At 34.6% G+C, this 17,712-nt stretch overlaps 3 protein-coding genes across 8 annotated transcripts; 2 read left to right on the plus strand and 1 right to left on the minus strand.

Moving 5' to 3' along the window:
• Positions 1 to 2,297: 2,297 nt before the first annotated feature.
• Positions 2,298 to 3,600, plus strand: LOC111776475 (aquaporin PIP2-7-like). The gene is made up of 4 exons (XM_023655923.1): positions 2,298 to 2,671; positions 2,742 to 3,037; positions 3,119 to 3,259; positions 3,333 to 3,600. Exons 1-4 carry the CDS (start codon positions 2,386 to 2,388, stop codon positions 3,450 to 3,452), a joined length of 843 nt encoding a protein of 280 aa, XP_023511691.1. The 5' UTR covers positions 2,298 to 2,385; the 3' UTR covers positions 3,453 to 3,600.
• Positions 3,601 to 6,721: 3,121 nt separating this feature from the next.
• Positions 6,722 to 10,310, minus strand: LOC111776291. 4 transcript variants are annotated; one of them, XM_023655707.1, is made up of 4 exons: positions 10,137 to 10,310; positions 9,588 to 9,718; positions 7,812 to 8,095; positions 6,722 to 7,723 (listed from the first exon to the last, which is right to left on the minus strand). In XM_023655707.1, exons 2-4 carry the CDS (start codon positions 9,709 to 9,711, stop codon positions 6,923 to 6,925), a joined length of 1,209 nt encoding a protein of 402 aa, XP_023511475.1. In that variant the 5' UTR covers positions 9,712 to 9,718; positions 10,137 to 10,310; the 3' UTR covers positions 6,722 to 6,922. The 4 variants fall into 4 exon arrangements, with proteins under 4 accessions (XP_023511475.1, XP_023511474.1, XP_023511477.1 ...); XM_023655706.1 differs by having other exon boundaries at positions 9,588 to 9,735; XM_023655709.1 differs by lacking the exon at positions 10,137 to 10,310 and adding an exon at positions 10,003 to 10,105.
• Positions 10,311 to 13,523: 3,213 nt separating this feature from the next.
• Positions 13,524 to 17,294, plus strand: LOC111811880 (transcription factor ABORTED MICROSPORES-like). Of its 3 annotated transcripts, none has more exons than XM_023698920.1 (10): positions 13,524 to 13,678; positions 13,782 to 13,887; positions 13,962 to 14,076; positions 14,196 to 14,375; positions 14,472 to 14,550; positions 14,627 to 14,695; positions 14,851 to 15,576; positions 15,727 to 16,020; positions 16,116 to 16,292; positions 16,953 to 17,294. In XM_023698920.1, exons 3-10 carry the CDS (start codon positions 13,988 to 13,990, stop codon positions 17,172 to 17,174), a joined length of 1,836 nt encoding a protein of 611 aa, XP_023554688.1. In that variant the 5' UTR covers positions 13,524 to 13,678; positions 13,782 to 13,887; positions 13,962 to 13,987; the 3' UTR covers positions 17,175 to 17,294. The 3 variants fall into 3 exon arrangements, with proteins under 3 accessions (XP_023554688.1, XP_023554690.1, XP_023554689.1); XM_023698922.1 differs by lacking the exon at positions 13,524 to 13,678 and having other exon boundaries at positions 13,693 to 13,887; positions 14,851 to 15,084; positions 15,208 to 15,576; XM_023698921.1 differs by lacking the exon at positions 13,524 to 13,678 and having other exon boundaries at positions 13,693 to 13,866.
• The last annotated feature ends 418 nt before the right edge of the window (positions 17,295 to 17,712 follow it).

Here is a 17,712-nt window from a genome sequence, read left to right on the forward strand (position 1 = left end):
TCCTAAATTTAATAGCACTTTTAATTTTTTTAAAAAAAGCAATAAAAATAAATAATTTGAAACTATTTTTGGGACCAAAAGAATTAATTTGGAAGAGAGACACAAGTTTTGTAAAAGTAGGATTGTGACAGATAAATGTGTCTGTCGTACCTATTATTAAATTGTCGGACACCTTATCCATGTTGCTTAGAGACGGCTGATTGGATAATTTTAAATAAAATTAAAATTAAAAACTTTTAAAAAAATCAGAGTGCTGAAGCAGTATCATCCACCATACTTATTATCCCACTCAAAACTTCCTCTTTTCTCAATTACGAAAATAATTAATATTCTTTAAATAATAACCAACCAATCAAATCATGCCGCCTTGTAACCCTCTCTTATACTCATTTAAGAAAATAATAATAATAATAATAAATCATATTAAAGGAAAAATAAAAAATATCACCCTTTTATTTAAAAAATTTTAAATGAATTTTTAAATTTAGTTAAAACGATAGAATTGATATGTAATTGACCAAAACGAACAAATATTTAATTAAATCAATAATACAACGAAGAGAGAAATAAATAATTTAAAAAGTTTGAATTGTGTGACACAAATCTCTGTGTATAATAAATTAATATCTTAGACTACATTTATTAATAAAATCTTTGTTCTTTTTTATAAATAAAAAAAATTCTGTTTTTCATAGATTGGCATGCAAAAGAAACAAATAAATATTAGGCTAATAACTAAATAATAAAATAGGTAGAATTTTAATATAAAGTGGAGTTTCCACTTTTGATTATAATAATACTTATTATTATTATTATTATTATAATTTCATGATGATGATAGGCTCCACAAGCCATTTTAAATGGCGTCTAATAATATATATTATATACTAGATAATTTTTAATATTCAAAATTTAAAACCATAGACTAAAATTTTATTATATATAAGTTAAATTATAAAAAAAAAATCAACATTTCTATTTGTAAAAATAAAGAATATTAACGTTATTTTAAAATTTAATAATTATTTGTTAATTATAGTGTGTTTTTTAACTTAAAAAAATGGTTGAAAACTATTAACGAAAATTTTAAAAGTATTTTTATAATTTTAGCCTATATTATTTATTATAAAATAAAAAAAGACAATGAAAGGGTAATAGGGAGAGTGAGTGGAGAGGCTTAGTTGGATGCCAGGCTGGCGTTCTTCCTGTTCGCCCAATCGCTTCCCTCCTCCTAATATCATTAACCTCACATGGTCTCGCTGTACCCTTCCCTTCTCTACCCTACCTACTTTCCCTTTCTCTCTCTACAATTTCAATCTTTTTATAGAATTTTTTTAATTAAAAAATTGACTTAATTTTAATTAGCTGACGTGAATATATCTCGATGACTCGTTAAGATATATGATATTAGAATTACGAATACCCCACAATTATCTCTCGAGTTCAAGACAAAATGTCTTAGTAAAGGAAAGGTACATGAATGAACTGAAAAGTGTATTATAATGAGGGTAGAAATGTCCATTTTACTTGTGAGGACCCACCTCCAACAAAGAGGTAATTACCCGTTTAGACAGGAAATTGGGGAGAAAGTGGGGAATACTTTTTTCCCGTTACATAAATGGGGATGAAATTATATTTTCCACTTGAATCTCCGTCTAGCTCTATTTCCGCCTCATTTATTAAGATGTCCCACCTTAGTTGTGGAGGAGAACAAACCACTAGTTATAAGGATGTGAAAAACCTTCCTCTAATATAGGTATTTTAAAGCGTTCAGGGAAACCCAAAAGGAAAAGCTCTAGCAGTGGATCTCGACCCTTACATTTATCTAATGGGATAAGGACCATATTATAATATTAAAATTTAAATTTTAAAAATTTAGGTAGATAGAATATATATATATAATTATTGATTTTTTATGATTTTTTTTATTGAAAAGTTATATTGAAAATTAAAAACTTTAAAATAATTATTTTTTACAAAGAACAATAAACGAAAAAAATATTATTCGATTCTCTGCATAAAATTTTCACCTTAATTTCTACAAAAAAAAAAAAAAAAAAAAAAAAAAAAAAANGTAGGAATAAAAAATGAAATAAATAGCGGAAAATTAATAAAATAATTTTATATAGGGTGACAGCAATTTCTTAAAAAAAAAACATATTAAACGACCGATTTGCATTAAATATTAATTGAGATTAAAAAAAATGTTTAATTTTGTTTAAACAACAAATTTCATTTCAAAACAATAAACACAAAATTCCGAAAATACCCTTGACCTTTAGCCTTAGCCATAAAACACAATCATTTCCTCATTTCATCACCGAAACCAGAGCAACCAAACCCTCCCTGCAAATTTTCCCCGTTCACTCGCCGGAATTTGAAACAATGTCGAAAGAGGTGACAGAGGAGGGACAGTCCAGCTTGAGAAAGGACTACGTGGACCCACCGCCGGCGCCGCTCATCGACGTCGCCGAACTCACCCTCTGGTCCTTTTACAGAGCTCTAATCGCCGAGTTCATCGCCACTCTCCTCTTCCTCTACGTCACCATCGCCACCGTCATCGGCAATAACAAACAGACCAAAATGTGCGACGGCGTTGGAATCCTCGGCATTGCCTGGGCCTTCGGCGGCATGATCTTCGTCCTCGTCTACTGCACCGCCGGAATCTCCGGTAACTTAGGGTTTGGTCTCTGATTTCCGTTAATTTAGGGTTTGTGATTTTTAGGGTTTGGTTTCTGCAGGCGGTCATATTAATCCGGCCGTTACATTCGGGCTGTTTCTGGCGAGGAAGGTGTCGCTGATCAGAGCGGTGGGGTACATGGTGGCGCAGTGCGCCGGAGCCGTCGTCGGCGTCGGATTAGTTAAAGCTTTCATGAAGCACGATTACAACAACAACGGCGGCGGAGCAAACGCCGTTAATTCTGGTTACAGTAGGGGAACAGCTCTCGGCGCTGAGATAATCGGAACGTTTGTTCTTGTTTACACCGTTTTCTCTGCTACTGACCCCAAAAGAAGCGCGCGTGACTCTCACATCCCTGTAAATTTCTTCTTCCCTTCCATAAATTTTCAATTCCTCGTCAATTGAAGCTCAAAATCTTCTTTGTTCTTGATGTGACAGGTTTTGGCGCCATTGCCGATCGGCTTCGCCGTGTTCATGGTTCATTTAGCCACCATTCCCATCACCGGCACCGGAATCAACCCGGCTAGAAGCTTCGGCGCCGCCGTGATCTACAACCGTGAAAAACCCTGGAACGACCATGTAAGTCGTCGCCGGGAGAGATTTTGAGTTAATAAATTTGAATTTGAGTAACCCTTTTGTTGGATTTATGCAGTGGATCTTCTGGGTGGGTCCGTTCGTGGGAGCACTGGCGGCAGCGGCGTACCACCAGTACATTCTCCGAGCAGCCGCCATTAAAGCGTTGGGATCATTCCGCAGCAACCCGACCAACTGAGAGGAAGAGAAGGAAGAAGAGGAAGTCATGTTTTTAGTTATTCGTTATTATTTGATGTCTGGTTGTGTGAAGCCTCAGAGATTATGATGATGATGATGGGCTGTTTGAGTGTTTATGTTATTTTATTTAATTTTTAAAATATTTTGTTTGTTGGTTTATTTTTGGGCAATATTATGAACACATTTTCGCCAATATATATATATATATATATATATATATCTAATATTTTATCATTTTAAAATTTTTTTAGTTAAATTTCAAAGTACACAATAAAATTTAAAATTTGTGTTAAATTTAATTTTAAAATTTTTAAAATAAAATAATTATTAAGCCCGACCCATAATAAACAAATTCAAAAAACAACTTCTGCTTTGAAATTTGTGAGGTTGATAGCGATACATAATAAGTCGAGGCGAACAAAATCTACTAGTGATGGATTTGAGTCGTTACATATAATTTGACCATATGTATCGAAATGATAGTTGTGTTGATTTTTATGATATATATTAATTCAAAGGTGATAGTTGTGTTGATTTTTATGATATATATTAATTCAAAGGTATAAAGTTTACACGAAATAAAAAATATCATAAATTTAATATATATATATATATATATTACCATATGAAAATTAAGGAAATTATGCAACAATAATATCATATATTTTTTTGTATATTTTAGTTAAATTTGAAGTACAAAATAAAATTTGAAATGAATGTTAAATTTAATTTAAAAAAATTAAAAATTAAATAATTATTAAACGAGACCTATAATAAAAGAGTATAAGTAATAAACAAATTAAAAAAAAAAGTGATTCTTAATATACGGGTTTTAAAATTATGAAGTTGATGGCGAAACATAACGGGTCGATGCGGACAATATCTACTCGTAGTGGATTTAAGCGGTTATTATTCAAATGTATAAAATTTACACGAAATTTGTATTATGATATTTAAAAATTAAATTTAGGATATTTTCCTTATAATCCATTAGATATTAAATACACAAAAAGGATGTAAAATTCATTATGATTTATTAAACATTAAATACACGATTAAATGATCTAAATTCATTATTACACATTAAATTATAAATATTCTCGATTAAATAACATTAATTTATTATAACTCATTAAATATTTTTACTGATCTGAATTTATTATTACTCATTTAAACATTAAATACTATCTAATATCTGAATTTTTCTAAATTCTTTATTTATTTTGTTAAATTCAAGAAAAATAAAAGTGCATGAAGCCACGTGTCAAAGATAGGGGTAAAAAGGTAAAAGAAGGGCTACTATAGCAGCTTTTAATAATAATAATAAAAAGAAAAAAGAAAAAAAAGTTGGTTGGGCAAATTTGGACTAAAGTCCAACCAAACTGTACATTGGGAGAAGAATCTATTTTCATAAAAGAAAAAAAAAAATAATAATAATAAAGAAAGGACCGATTTTCATGAAGTGGACCCCACCACCCAACGTTTACATGTCACGACAGCACATGGTATGTGGGTCCCACTACCAAACAGTTTTCTTGTCGCCTTCTGATTGGTTTATCCACTTTTTTTATTTTATTTTATTTTTATTTTTATTTTTTTTTACTGACGCTGGCCATCTGTCATAGTAAAAAAAAAAATACTAAAATATAGTTATTATTATTATAAACATATATTATATTTAATTTTTTTAATCTAGATTTAGGTTTAGTTTAATAAACCCACACATGGTAATTTTACAAATTACCTACCAAAAATCATTAATATTGAAATAAAATATTATTCAACTAGAAATTATCTAAAATTTACCGTGAGTTATAATATTATAAAACTCTTTCAAAAAGCATAGGTTTGAATTTCATCCTGCCACGTGTTTGATTTTCTTTTAAAAAAAGTAACGTTAAGTACGAAAATAACCTCGGGTCGGGCTATGTCCCATCGGGGACCCTTAAATTGGTTGCAAAAGTTAGCATCAAAATCATTTTGTTCTTATGATACATAAACCTACTTAGAAATAATCGTGTGGTAATTTACATAAATACCCCTAAATTTTGATGTTCGTTTAAAAAATATCTATATATATTTTTTTTAAAGTTACAATATTAACCTTGATCTACAAAGATTTTGAGAGATTTTTACTTTTAGGATCGTTTTAAGACGTGTATTAGAGGTTAAAAGCAAAGTTTAGGGGTATTTTTATAATTTAATATTATTCAAATATGGCGTAAGATTTTTAAAAAAGAAAAAAAAAACAAAAAAATTGTTGTACAGAAATAGAAAAGAACAAAAGATAGCAGAAAAGGTATTGTGGAATTTGACATATTTATTGCCTCTCTGTCTATGTCTCTTTCTCTTGGGCGCTGCAAGAGGCATCCAACTTTTCACTTGAAACTGAACACAGACAGAGAGGCTCAGCAACATAGTGGTTCTCAATGGGTCAAACCCATAGAGCCACAGTTGTCCCATTGCCCCACCACCACCACTCACAGGTTCCCCTTTAAGCCCCACAAGTTAAAAAGAGAGGAACGAAGCTGGGCCCCAATGGGGGTGGACACTGGAAGGTGTGCTAGCAAGGACGCTAGACTTTGAAAGAGAGTGAATTGTAAGACCCCACATCGATTAGAGTGAGGAACGACACTAGGCCTCAAAGGGGGTGGATAGGGAGATCCTATGTTGATTGGAGAGGAGAATGAGTGCTAGCGAGAACGCTGGCCCCAAAGGGGGTGGACACTGGGAGGTGTGCTAGCAAGGACGCTAGGCCTTGAAAGAGAGTGAATTGTGAGACCCCACATCGATTAGAGATAGGAACGACGCTAGGCCTCAAAGGGGGTGGATAGGGAGATCCCATGTTGATTGGAGAGGGGAATGAATGCTAGCGAAAACTCTGGGCCCTAAAGGGGGTGGACACTGGGAGGTGTGCTAGCAAGGACGCTAGGCCTTGAAAGAGAGTGAATTGTGAGATCCCACATCGATTAGAGAGAGGAATGACGCTAGGCCCCGAAGGGGTGGATAGTGAGATCCCATGTTGATTGGAGAGGGGAATGAGTACCAGCGGGATGCTGAACTCTAAAAGGGGAGCAGGATGCTGAACTCTAAAAGGGGAGTGGATTGTAGGATTCCACATCGGTTGGAGAGGGAAACAAAACATTCTTTATAAGAGTGTGGAAGTCTCTCCCTAACCGACGCGTTTTAAAAATCTCGAGGGAAAGCCCAAAAGAAAAAACCCAAATAAGACAATATCTGCTAGCGGTGAGTTTGACCTCTCTCTAGAGCTAAACAAACAAAACCCAGAAGCTTATGCTTTTCTATAACATGGAAGTTGGAGAATTCTCAAGCTACATGATATGATGCTTTAGTATGCAATACACTTACTTAGATGATACAGCTTTAAACAACATCTATAAAACTAAATGGCAGGCTGATTCTGATATGTTCTATAAGTGATGATATAATCTACTACTAATCCCTTCCTCATCATAACAGATCACCAGAGAATGATTTGGATCTAAATTTTTGTACCTTGGAGTCGATGGATGTGATCATTTCTCCCAGCTGAGACGATTTGAGCTCTAATTCGCTTAACCGAGCTTGCGTTTCTGCTACTCGTGTCTTCGACTCAGAGACCTCCTTTTCTTTCAATGCCAAATCCGCCATTAGGGACTCGAGTTCTTTCTTTGTTGTTTCCAAATTCTGCTTGCAGTCTGCCTCTGCGGCTTCAATGGCCCGGTGATGACTTCTCAGCTCTACAGCTTCTGCAATTTCATTAAGGCGACTCTTCAACCACGCTACGTTAATTTCCGAGGACTCGACGTCTTTGAAAATTGCTGACAGTTCTTTAATTTTGGATTTGGTCAGTTGATGAAACTCAGTGGATTGTAATTCCTGAATCACATAGCACACGCATTCGAGATAGTACGAGCGCATGGAAACGGATTCCAGTTTACAGGTAGCTGCGATATCTCCGTATTTTTCGAAGATTGATGTCAGGATGGAGGAGAAGCTAGATTTTACACTGTACTTTCCCACTGGAACAGACAGCTCAGAATTTACAGACTCGATCTCGCCCTCGTCGCTGTCTACTAGAGTTTGTTCCAAACCAGACAAGCTGAAGTTCGATTCACTAGAACGCTTCTGAAAACTTTCTTTACCGTTATTACCGTTGGGTGTAAGATCCTTAAAAAATGCTTCATGGTTCTTGACCCCGTTCTTATTGTTCGTCTCCGAAGCGGAATTCCGAATGGGACTCTGGTTTGGAGCATCCTCTGTGTAGTCAGGCTGAGAAGAAGAAAGACAACTGCAGGATCAACATTTTGATACAACATAAAACTGTTATTAATTGGGGGTGGAGAGGTAAAAAACGCACCATTATGATACTTTCAGATGAAGGCATTCGAGGCGTGTCGTGTTGCTCGACAGCAAGACTAGGATCATCAGGATGGATTTCTTCTGAATAAAATTTTTTGGTCGGGGATATATGATCACCATTTCTTGATTCTACATTTTTCTTAGGAGAGACACGTGTGTGGTGTGAACGAGCTTCGGTAGGAACCGTGCTTGAGTACCGTCCACCATCAACGTCTTTTGGAGGCTTTGGTCGGGACCCCTTCTTCTTTCCAAAAGACTTGGAAATATCAAGCCTAAAAGATCCTGGTAGCACAAAAAATCAAAAAAGATAAGCTAGTCTGCATTCTTAGCTGATTTTACAGAAACGAGATGTGAGATCTCACATCGATTGGAGAGAGTCGAATCATTCTCTATAAGGGTATGAAAACCTCTCCCTAGCAGACGCGTTTTAAAAACCTCGAGGAGAAGCCCGAAAGGGAGAGCCCAAAGAGGACAATATCTGCCTAGCGGGGGGTTTGGGCTCTTACACAAGAACTCCATAAATAATCCACAATCCATCCTAGTTATCGTATTCTTTCGAGATTAGCCATTAACCACTCAACAAACGACATCACGCTCGAGCAAACGACTTCCTAAAAAGAAGCCATCAGGCAAACAGTCGAACCTCGAGCTATAGTATTCATTTCAGGCAAAGAAAGTTTCTCGTTTCCCTCGTAAGACAGCGAAGACTACTTAATACATGCACGATTTGCTTGCAAAAGAACTCCTACCCCAAAATTCCCCAACAACACTCAAAATCGTCCACTACAAACATCAGCAGAATCAAATCAGGGTAATTTAATAGAACAGTTCAACAAAAGTGAATTCTTCTCCTAAATATTCCAGTCTTTAAGAGCTCAGAACTTCCACATTTATTCTAGAAATCTCATTCGCTTTAATCGGCCCCGTCCTAGCTAGAGTACTTTAGCCGAACCAGAACTGTTGATATTATTGATGGATATTAATAACACTTTATTGCAAACACTTTCCTCAACCACCTAAAAGTTGCACATGCTTTCTTTAACATATTGGTATTCATCAGAGAAAGTAGATATCCATTCAGTAATGAAACACAGCAAACTTCGGTCCCTCAGGCTTTATTGTGACATTTTTCAAAAGATCGAACAAATCATTTTGTTTAACAATTTTTTTAAAAGTTTAGAATGTTCTGTTGAGGATTATTGGGAATGAGTCTCCTATTGGTTAATTTAGTAGAAGATCATGGGTTTATAAGTGAGGAATACTATCTCGATTGGAATGAGGCCTTTTTAGGAAGCCCAAAGCAAAGCCATAAGAGCTTATGCTCAAAGTGAACAATATCATACCATTGAGGAGAGTCGTGATTTCTAACATGGTATCAGAGCCATGACAATAGAATCTTCAAATATCGAACAAATATTGTGAGCTCGAAAGTGTAGTAAAAAAGTGACTAAAGTGTCGAACAAAGGGTGTACTTTGTTTGAGGGCTCTAGAGAAAGGAGTCGAGCCTCGATTAAGGGGAAGCTGTTCGAGAGCTCCATAAGCCTCAGGGGAGGCTTATAGTGTACTTTGTTCGAGGAGAGGATTGTTGAGGATTATTGGGAGTGAGTCTCACATTGGTGGAAAGCCCAAAGTAAAGCCATGAGAGCTTATGCTCAAAGTAGACAATATCATACCATTGTGGAGAGTCGTGATTCCTAACATGTTCATCTAGTAAATGGAACAATAAACAAAGCCACAGGGGTTGAAATTCAGGAACATCCAGAGATTTATTTACCTTTAGACCTTTTATCCTTTCCTGCCTTGCTTTCAGCTGTTTTTTGTATGCAATATTCAGTGCATTCATGAAAGGGATTAGAAACATAGATACAATCTGGACGAACTTTTCTCCTTTCAGCCATCCCTTAGCTGAAATCTCACACTACCTGTAATTTTCACCATTTTGTCATAATCAGAGCTTTATCACAGGATTTTCTCAGTTTAAACTCAAATTATCCATGCAAAAGTGTCAAAAGGGGATTCAAGTTCCATATATCTTGACAAACAGAGTTTAAATGCGTTCATTATCTGATGAACAAACTTGACAAATATGAACATAAAAAACAGTGCTACAAACTCCATATGAATTAATGAACAACCAAAAACAGGTATAACACAGAATTCAGCTTAAATTAGCAAAAGTAATCAAATACCCAAAAAAGAATCGTTTCAGAAGAACCAGAAGAATCAAACCCCACATAAGAAGTCCCAGAAACACATAAATCGAAACTGAAAGCAAAATTTCAAGAGAAAAAGAGATTTAAGGAATAGAAAACAATGAACGAACCTTGAAATCGAGCTTCACCTTGATGGGTATCGATTTACTCTCTCTTTCTCTCACTCTCAAGGCCGTTTTGGAAAAATGGAAGAGATTATTCATACGCAAAGGTAAAGTTCACAGTGGGTGCTATATTCCAACGCTGCCATTAATGGGTATTCTTGGGCGACGTTGAAACATTGACTAATTAGGTGAAACATGAAAAAGAAAATAAAAAAGTTCAATTTTTTATGCATTTTTAATGCCAAAATTCTGTCAAACAACTACATTATTTTACATATAAAATTAAACACATAGAAAATAAAATGAAATTTAATGGCTGAAAATCAGTGTTGCATGTGAACTCATGGTTCTAAGTGTGGACTAATTGAACAGTTTTGGAATTGCCACTTGCCAATTGCTGCTTTGCTGCTTTGTTTCTTCAAAGTTTTAATTTTTGTTATCTTTCTATTTGAGTTTGGTTTTTGATTTGATGTGTCGTCCAACGCCATCCTTCTTCCTTTTTCCTTTTGTGGTTATGAAACAACCTTCCATTAAGGATTTTGTTGACTCTAACGTCCACTCCAACTTTGGCTTGTCATTAAATTACTGTAGTTTAATCTTTTAACCGTTAGCGGTTAAGTTTATGCCTGTTCTAATATAATCGACAATTTCAAAAAAATTAATTGATCTATTAGATGTAAAATTAAGTTTTATGAACTAAAAAATGGATTAATTTTAGAAAAACGTTGAAAAGGAGACAAAATTGAAAATTTTAAAGATCTATAGAACATAAAATAGTTTAAAGATTTATTTTTATATATTTTTTTTAAAGTTTAAAACCAAATAAATGTAATCTAAAATTTTCAAGAATCTAAATATATATATATATATATATATATATTTTAAGATTTATGAACTAAATTGATATAAATACAAAGGTCTAAGAACTAAACTTATAATTTAAATTTAATCATCTTATTTTTATTAGAAAAAGTGTAATAATTTTTTTTAATGAAATGCTTTAAAATTTATCTCGATGAGTCAACTTTGGGTTAAATTGTAATTTTACATGCTAAGTTTCTCATTTCTTATTATTTACTTTTTAAAATTAAAATTGAAAACTAAATAAAAAACAATCTTTAAAAATTTGTTAGATACATAATTAAAAATTTAGAGATTATTAAAAAGTTTTATAAAGTGGAGCCTTTTTAGATTTATTCTATTTTAATATCTATACTTTCAACAAGGTTAGCCAGCTAAATTATATTTTTCATAAATTTTAAAAATACATTTATATTTATATTATTATTATTTATATAGTTTAAAATTAAAAATTTAAAACTATATAAACTAAAATGTAATAAATTGAAAGCACAAATCAAAATAATATTTTAACAAAAGATAATGACTACACTTAATTTCACCGTACCTTTTAGGTAGTACACGTCATGTCACATATCAATATGAATGTAAAAAAGAAAAAAGTCGTTAAAATTGTATTAATTTCAATATGAAACTTCAAAAAGAACAAACTTTTAAAAAGTAAAAAAAAAAAAATATATATATATATATATATATATATATATAATAAAAATCAAATTAAAAAATAATTAAAAATAACGTTTCTAGAAAATGATCCGATTACGACAGTCCATGACCTCCCACACGTCACGTTGCTCTGTTCAAACTAGTTTTTAGGCGTATAAATTTATGATTTAACCATAAACAAACAAACAAATAAATAAATAAATATATTAATTAATTGGGATGGGCATGTGGTTGGTTGATGAGTTTCTATCAAATTTAAAACTCAAAATGAAAGTACATGTGATGTCTAAAAATTGTTATGAATTTATAGGGAGAGGATCTGTAAGGGTCAAAATAAAAAATATTTAATATATATAGGTTTTTTAGTTTTACAAATATAGTAAATTATCCGAAATTAGAATTCTATTTTTTTTTTCACTATTTAGATTTGACCCTCTTATTTTTTCAAATTATATATTTGATTTATTATTAAAATGCAAATAAATGTCTCAGGCTTATTCCAATTTGAGGTAATGTATATGATTCAAATATATGTGACCACATATAATTCTAAATTCCATAATCTATATCTCAAAAATTAATAGGACAATTAAAATAAAATGGCTGTTTAAAAATGTTTATACACTAAAATAGGTATTTTTTTGAAGTTAAAAACCAAACTTAATAAGAAATATTTTGAGAGTTTTTTAAGTACAAAAAAACAATTAAGGTAAAAGGATAATAATATTTTTTTTTTTGAAAAATAGGAATATATGATTTTCTGAAATGGAATTAAAATGTTTTTATTTTACATTAAATGAGCTCATACGCCGGCGAATTTACACGTTTTATACGTTTTTCAAATTTAGTGAGACGAGAAAATAAAAGTTTATTTAATTAAGTTTTCACTGATCATAATTAAATTTGAGTTTTTAATTATGTTACTAGATCAGAATTATCAATCATGTTTAAAATTTATTGAGAATGCCTGAAAATAATCGTGTTAGTTAGGTATACTAATTTTTCAAAGTGCATTAATTGCATTTATGGCTAACCTATAAATTTTTATACAAAAATGTATATCTATATATATATATATAGAATCTAGATGAGTTATACCCATTCCTTAATAAATATAGATTTAAAAGCTTTAAAATGACCATATATGTAAGATAAATGAATTGTTTAAAAGTAATTTTTATATATAATTGTTCTTAAATTTTCACTCAATCAAAAATTAATTTAAAGAAATTTCAAAGTCACTCGTAAACAAAGAATCTCATAAACAAAGATATCAACCATTAAGTAATTAATTTTTAGAAAATAATGACGTTAAGAATAGAGATTTGAATCTCTTACCTCGAGAAGATTGACCCTCGGGAAGCAGCCACGCCTTTTCGTCTCACTCAACTTCTACTCGGAATGACCTAGGTGAAAAAATAAAATAAAATCAAAGTGAATAAAATTATATTTTTGTGCAATAATCTCACTTGCAAAATCTCAAACAAAGTCCATGACCTCAGATAGAAACAAGTGTCAACGTGTGTGTGTGTGTGAGAGCACTTTGACATATAAAGCATGTAAAGATGTAAGCATGTCTGTAGGTACACAACAATACAAGCACATACTTGTTAAAAGCATTCAGATCTGAGTCAAGCTATGCTAATAAGGAGTAGTTGAGAAGTCATGAAAGAAGATGCAAGAACTAAAAAGAATGCATATAAAATAAGCTTAGGAAGGGAAGGGAAGGGAAGGGAAGGCAGTTGGGGTATCTTAGCTCATGCAATCTGTTCCTCCCATCATTACCAACTCATAATCCATCTTACTTACTTACTTTTAAGAAACTGAAAGCAAAAAAGAATATCATAAAAAGCCTCTGTTTCTCATGCATGGCCTGCAGTTCACCTACCTGAATTTGAAGCAACAACCAATTATATAAGCAGAAACAATTGTAGAACAAAAAAGTACTACTTTCTACTTTTCTCTCTGTTTCTAAGTAAATGGCAAAAGGAGGTGGAGATTTGGTAGGCCCTTAGTCTGAGGTGGGTTTTTGTCTGATGAAGCTTTGGGGGTGTGATGCCATTCCTATGGTCCAGTAGTTAACTATTGCTATCACTTCAAATCTTTACTTTGGTTTTTTCTCAGCATTGCTAAGGTTTTCAGAGCACTTCAGAGGGGATCCTTCCTGTCGTCTTCTAGGTCCTTGGGGGGAACTGTTTCATTCAAACCTGTACTGTGTATAAGATTTTGAGTATGATTCTCTTGACCAAATCTATCTATTATTGAGAGGTTTCTAATTCCTCTGCTTTCTGTCAATAAATGCAGGAGATTCTAATCATAGTATTGGCATCATGCAAAGCCTGATGGAGAGACTAAGACCCCTTGTGGGTAGTAAAAGCTGGGACTATTGTGTTCTATGGAAATTGAGCCAAGATCAGAGGTAGAGTTTACTACTTTGTTTCCTTTCTCTCTCTCTATCACTCCCAAGCTTAGCTTTTAACTCTGTTTCAGCCGTTCGGGATCCATCCGATTTCTCAAAAGCCTTCTCTTTTGTTTCAGATGTGTTGAATGGATGGACTGCTGTTGTGCTGGGACTGAGAATGGGCAAAATGGTGGAGAAGAACTTGGGTTTCCTGTTTCTCAAGTCATTCCATGTAGGGACACTGCATATCCACACCCAAGAGCCAGTTCTTGTGATCTTCTTGCTCAGCTGCCATGTTCTGTGCCTCTAAATTCTGGGTATCTAATTGATATTTATCATCTCCACATACCCTCCCCTTCCTCCTCTCTCTCTCTCTCTCTCTCTCTTTCTCTCAGTTCTTCTTTGTTGAACAGGGTTTATATACAGACACTGCTATCAAATGAACCTAAATGGCTACTCTTCTCCAATGCCATGGATTCAACCGCACTGGATGTGAGTAGCATTCACAGGAGAAACAGTACCACAGGTTGCAACAAATAGCTTACATTTTTTTTCGTTCTCTTTGCAGGAAACAGCGGGAACCAGGGTGTTAATTCCATTTCCATTTGGACTAGTGGAGCTGTTCGTCGCTAAACATGTATACACATACACATACACTTCAAGTAATCTCATTCTTTTAAAGGGATTGAATTACAAAAATAGCTAAACTGCAGCAACATGTTTATTCGAGTTGAAGGATAGAAAAATAGTTTTTCTATAATGTATTTAGACAGATTCCCTCTGTTCTCACAGGCATCTGAAGATCAGCATGTCATAGATTTTGTAACAATTCAATGCAGCATTTCTGTTGAGCAAGAAGCCATTATTAATTCAAGCAACATGGATACAAGTTTCTCTGTTGATGTAAATGCAACAAACGAAATCCAATCAAAGCCGTTTGTAGCAGATCGGAATGCTGTTCTAAAAGATCCTGAAATTCAATTTGAGGCACCAGATTCCGCCGCACCAACATTAGAAAACGCCAATGTGGGTTATGATATCTCATTAGACAGAATCCGCCTCTGCAGTTCTCCTATGAATTTCTTGCAACAGTTCAATTATAGCTCAGAAAACAGAAATAAGAACGAAATTTTCAATGAATGCTCACAGGATTCATTCCTTACGGCTAAGCAGGGAAACCCTTACAAGTTTTCAGCTGAAAATGAGTTCCAAGAGGTGGATACGATGCAGGGGTCCTTAATGAACACATCAAACATTCATGTGCAGTTAAAGGAGAACAGTGAATGCAAAGAGCAGCAAGGGGAAGAAAAGGACTTGGTCAAACATGAAAATGGAAGGTCTGATTCAATCTCCGATTGCAGTGATCAGATCGATGACGAAGATGATGCAATCGCAAAGTACCGCCGGAGGACTGGGCAGGGTCCTCAATCAAAGAACCTTGTTGCTGAGAGGAAGAGAAGAAAGAAACTCAATGAGCGGCTGTATAATCTCCGAGCATTGGTTCCCAAAATTTCTAAGGTGATTACCTCTACACCCTGTTCAGATCACTAGAAACTATCAAGGAAAATGAAACAAAACAGCTTCCTATTTCTTAAATCAGTTTATATCCCAAATGACAAACTGATGCTTATATTATCTTCTAATGCATAGTTTCTGTGGATTTCTCAGATGGACAAAGCCTCAATACTTGGTGACGCAATTGATTTTGTGAAGGAGTTGCAAAAGCAAGTCAAGGAACTCCAAGATGAACTGGAAGAACATACAGATGATGAAAACGGTAAAACTGTAGTTTCAGGAAACAATGGAAACCAAAATAGTGTCGTCCAACTACCCGAGTTTCTGAGCCAAAATGATAAAGCTCAAAACAGTTACCATATGGGAGTACTGGGAAGTGGAAGTATTTTGAAGCAAAATCATCAGGACACTGAAGGTACTAACAATGACAAGACACAACAGATGGAGGTATACATATAAGAAGTTAATTGTAGAAAAAAGCAACTGTCATTGACCGTATTCACTGCAGATGCTAAAATAGAAGTGAAATTGAATAATTGCAGCCGCAAGTGGAAGTGGCTCAGATTGATGGGAACGAGTTCTTTGTTAAGGTTTTCTGCGAGAACAAGCGAGGCGGGTTTATGAGGTTAATGGAGGCCTTAAATGCTCTTGGCTTGGAAGTAACAAATGCAAATGTGACCAGCTATAGAGGCCTCGTATCTAATGTTTTCAAAGTTGGGGTAAGCAAACTTTTCATCTCCCAAACATTTGCATCCTTTCTAGAAATCAAAACAATAAAACAAACAATCGAGTCATTCAAACTAATCGGAATGTCAACTAGCACATAGCTCAACTGGTTAATGGATACGCCCTCTACCTAGAATTTAGGGGTTTGGGAATGTGAGATCCCACATCGGTTGAGGAGGAGAACGAAACACCCTTTATAAGGGTGTGGAAACCTCTCCTTAGCAGACGCATTTTAAAAACCTTGAGGGGAAGCCTGAAGATGACAATATCTGCTAGCGGTAGGCTTGGACCGTTACAAATGGTATCAGAGCCAGACACTGAGCGATGTGATAGTGAGGAGGTTGTCCCCCGAAGGGGGTAGACACGAGGTGGTGTGCCAGTAAGGATACTGGGTCCCGAGGGGGGTGGATTTGGTGGGGTCCCACATCGATTGGAGAAAGGAACAAGTGTCAGCAAGGACGCTGGGCCCTGAAGGGGGTGAATTGTGAGATCCCACATCGATTGGGGAGGAGAACGAAACACCCTTTATAAGGGTATGAAAACCTCTCCCTAGCAGACACGTTTTAAGAACTTTAAGGGGAAGCCCGAAAGAACTAGCCCATCAGGTATTAATCAATGATTCAATAATGACTTGAGTAACATTTTGGTGGCAGAAGAAGGACAGTGAAATGGTTCAAGCGGATGATGTAAGAGACTCCTTGCTGGAGATAACAAAGTACCCATGCAGAGGGTGGGCAGAAATAGTCAAGGCACCAGAGTGCATTGGAAGCCGCATGGAGCCCAACCCCCACCCCCACCCCCACCAGCACCAGACCCAGAATCCATTTCAAGACAAAGCTATCATCAATTCACGCCTCCATCTCCTTAATGATTAACTCCTAGTTCTTCTTCCCTCCTTATACTCAAGCAAAAGCACCGAATACAGACTATAGTTATTTGTTCTCTCTAATACTTTGTAGTACATCCACCCTAATAAACAATGATGAACACGCAAATCAAATCCACAAGCATATGCTATCGAATAATCAAAATCAGTTACCTCCTAGTGACGATGAGGGAGGCTGTGTAGGTAATGCATGACCATAGCAACAAACTCTAGCCCAGCTTGCTCTGCTCGGCCATGAAATTTGATGAAATCTTCGACAAATTTACGAATACGAGCAGAAGCTCGAGACTAAAATTACTTTAACAGCCTACGCAATCGCACAAATTCACAGAAAAAGAAAGAAAGAACTTCAACATCGCTAGTATGTCAAGTTTAAGAGAAAGCCAATGGATTCAGGGAATTTTTCCAGTCTAAAGCCTCAATCGGAGCAGAAGAAACCAATTCAATTGAAAAGTACAGAAATGGAAATCAAACAAGGTAATATCAAGAATGTCGAGAATCTGAAAATGTTGTGGAAGAAAAAGAAT

This window comes from Cucurbita pepo, chromosome LG15 (genome assembly GCF_002806865.2).
Source record: "Cucurbita pepo subsp. pepo cultivar mu-cu-16 chromosome LG15, ASM280686v2, whole genome shotgun sequence".
NCBI lineage: Eukaryota > Viridiplantae > Streptophyta > Magnoliopsida > Cucurbitales > Cucurbitaceae > Cucurbita > Cucurbita pepo.

Excerpts from the sequence above, each read along its gene's own strand:
- LOC111776475 (XM_023655923.1), top strand. The coding sequence starts at position 2,386 with ATGTCGAAAGAGGTGACAGAGGAGGGACAGTCCAGCTTGAGAAAGGAC. Across the intron at positions 2,672-2,741 it reads CTGCACCGCCGGAATCTCCG|GCGGTCATATTAATCCGGCC; the intron begins GTAACTTAGGGT and ends TGGTTTCTGCAG. Across the intron at positions 3,260-3,332 it reads AAAAACCCTGGAACGACCAT|TGGATCTTCTGGGTGGGTCC; the intron begins GTAAGTCGTCGC and ends GGATTTATGCAG.
- LOC111776291 (XM_023655707.1), bottom strand. The coding sequence starts at position 9,711 with ATGGCTGAAAGGAGAAAAGTTCGTCCAGATTGTATCTATGTTTCTAAT. Across the intron at positions 8,096-9,587 it reads AAAGGATAAAAGGTCTAAAG|GATCTTTTAGGCTTGATATT; the intron begins GTAAATAAATCT and ends TTGTGCTACCAG. Across the intron at positions 7,724-7,811 it reads CATCTGAAAGTATCATAATG|CCTGACTACACAGAGGATGC; the intron begins GTGCGTTTTTTA and ends TCTTCTTCTCAG.
- LOC111811880 (XM_023698920.1), top strand. The coding sequence starts at position 13,988 with ATGCAAAGCCTGATGGAGAGACTAAGACCCCTTGTGGGTAGTAAAAGC. Across the intron at positions 14,696-14,850 it reads AGCTGTTCGTCGCTAAACAT|GCATCTGAAGATCAGCATGT; the intron begins GTATACACATAC and ends CTGTTCTCACAG. Across the intron at positions 15,577-15,726 it reads TGGTTCCCAAAATTTCTAAG|ATGGACAAAGCCTCAATACT; the intron begins GTGATTACCTCT and ends TGGATTTCTCAG.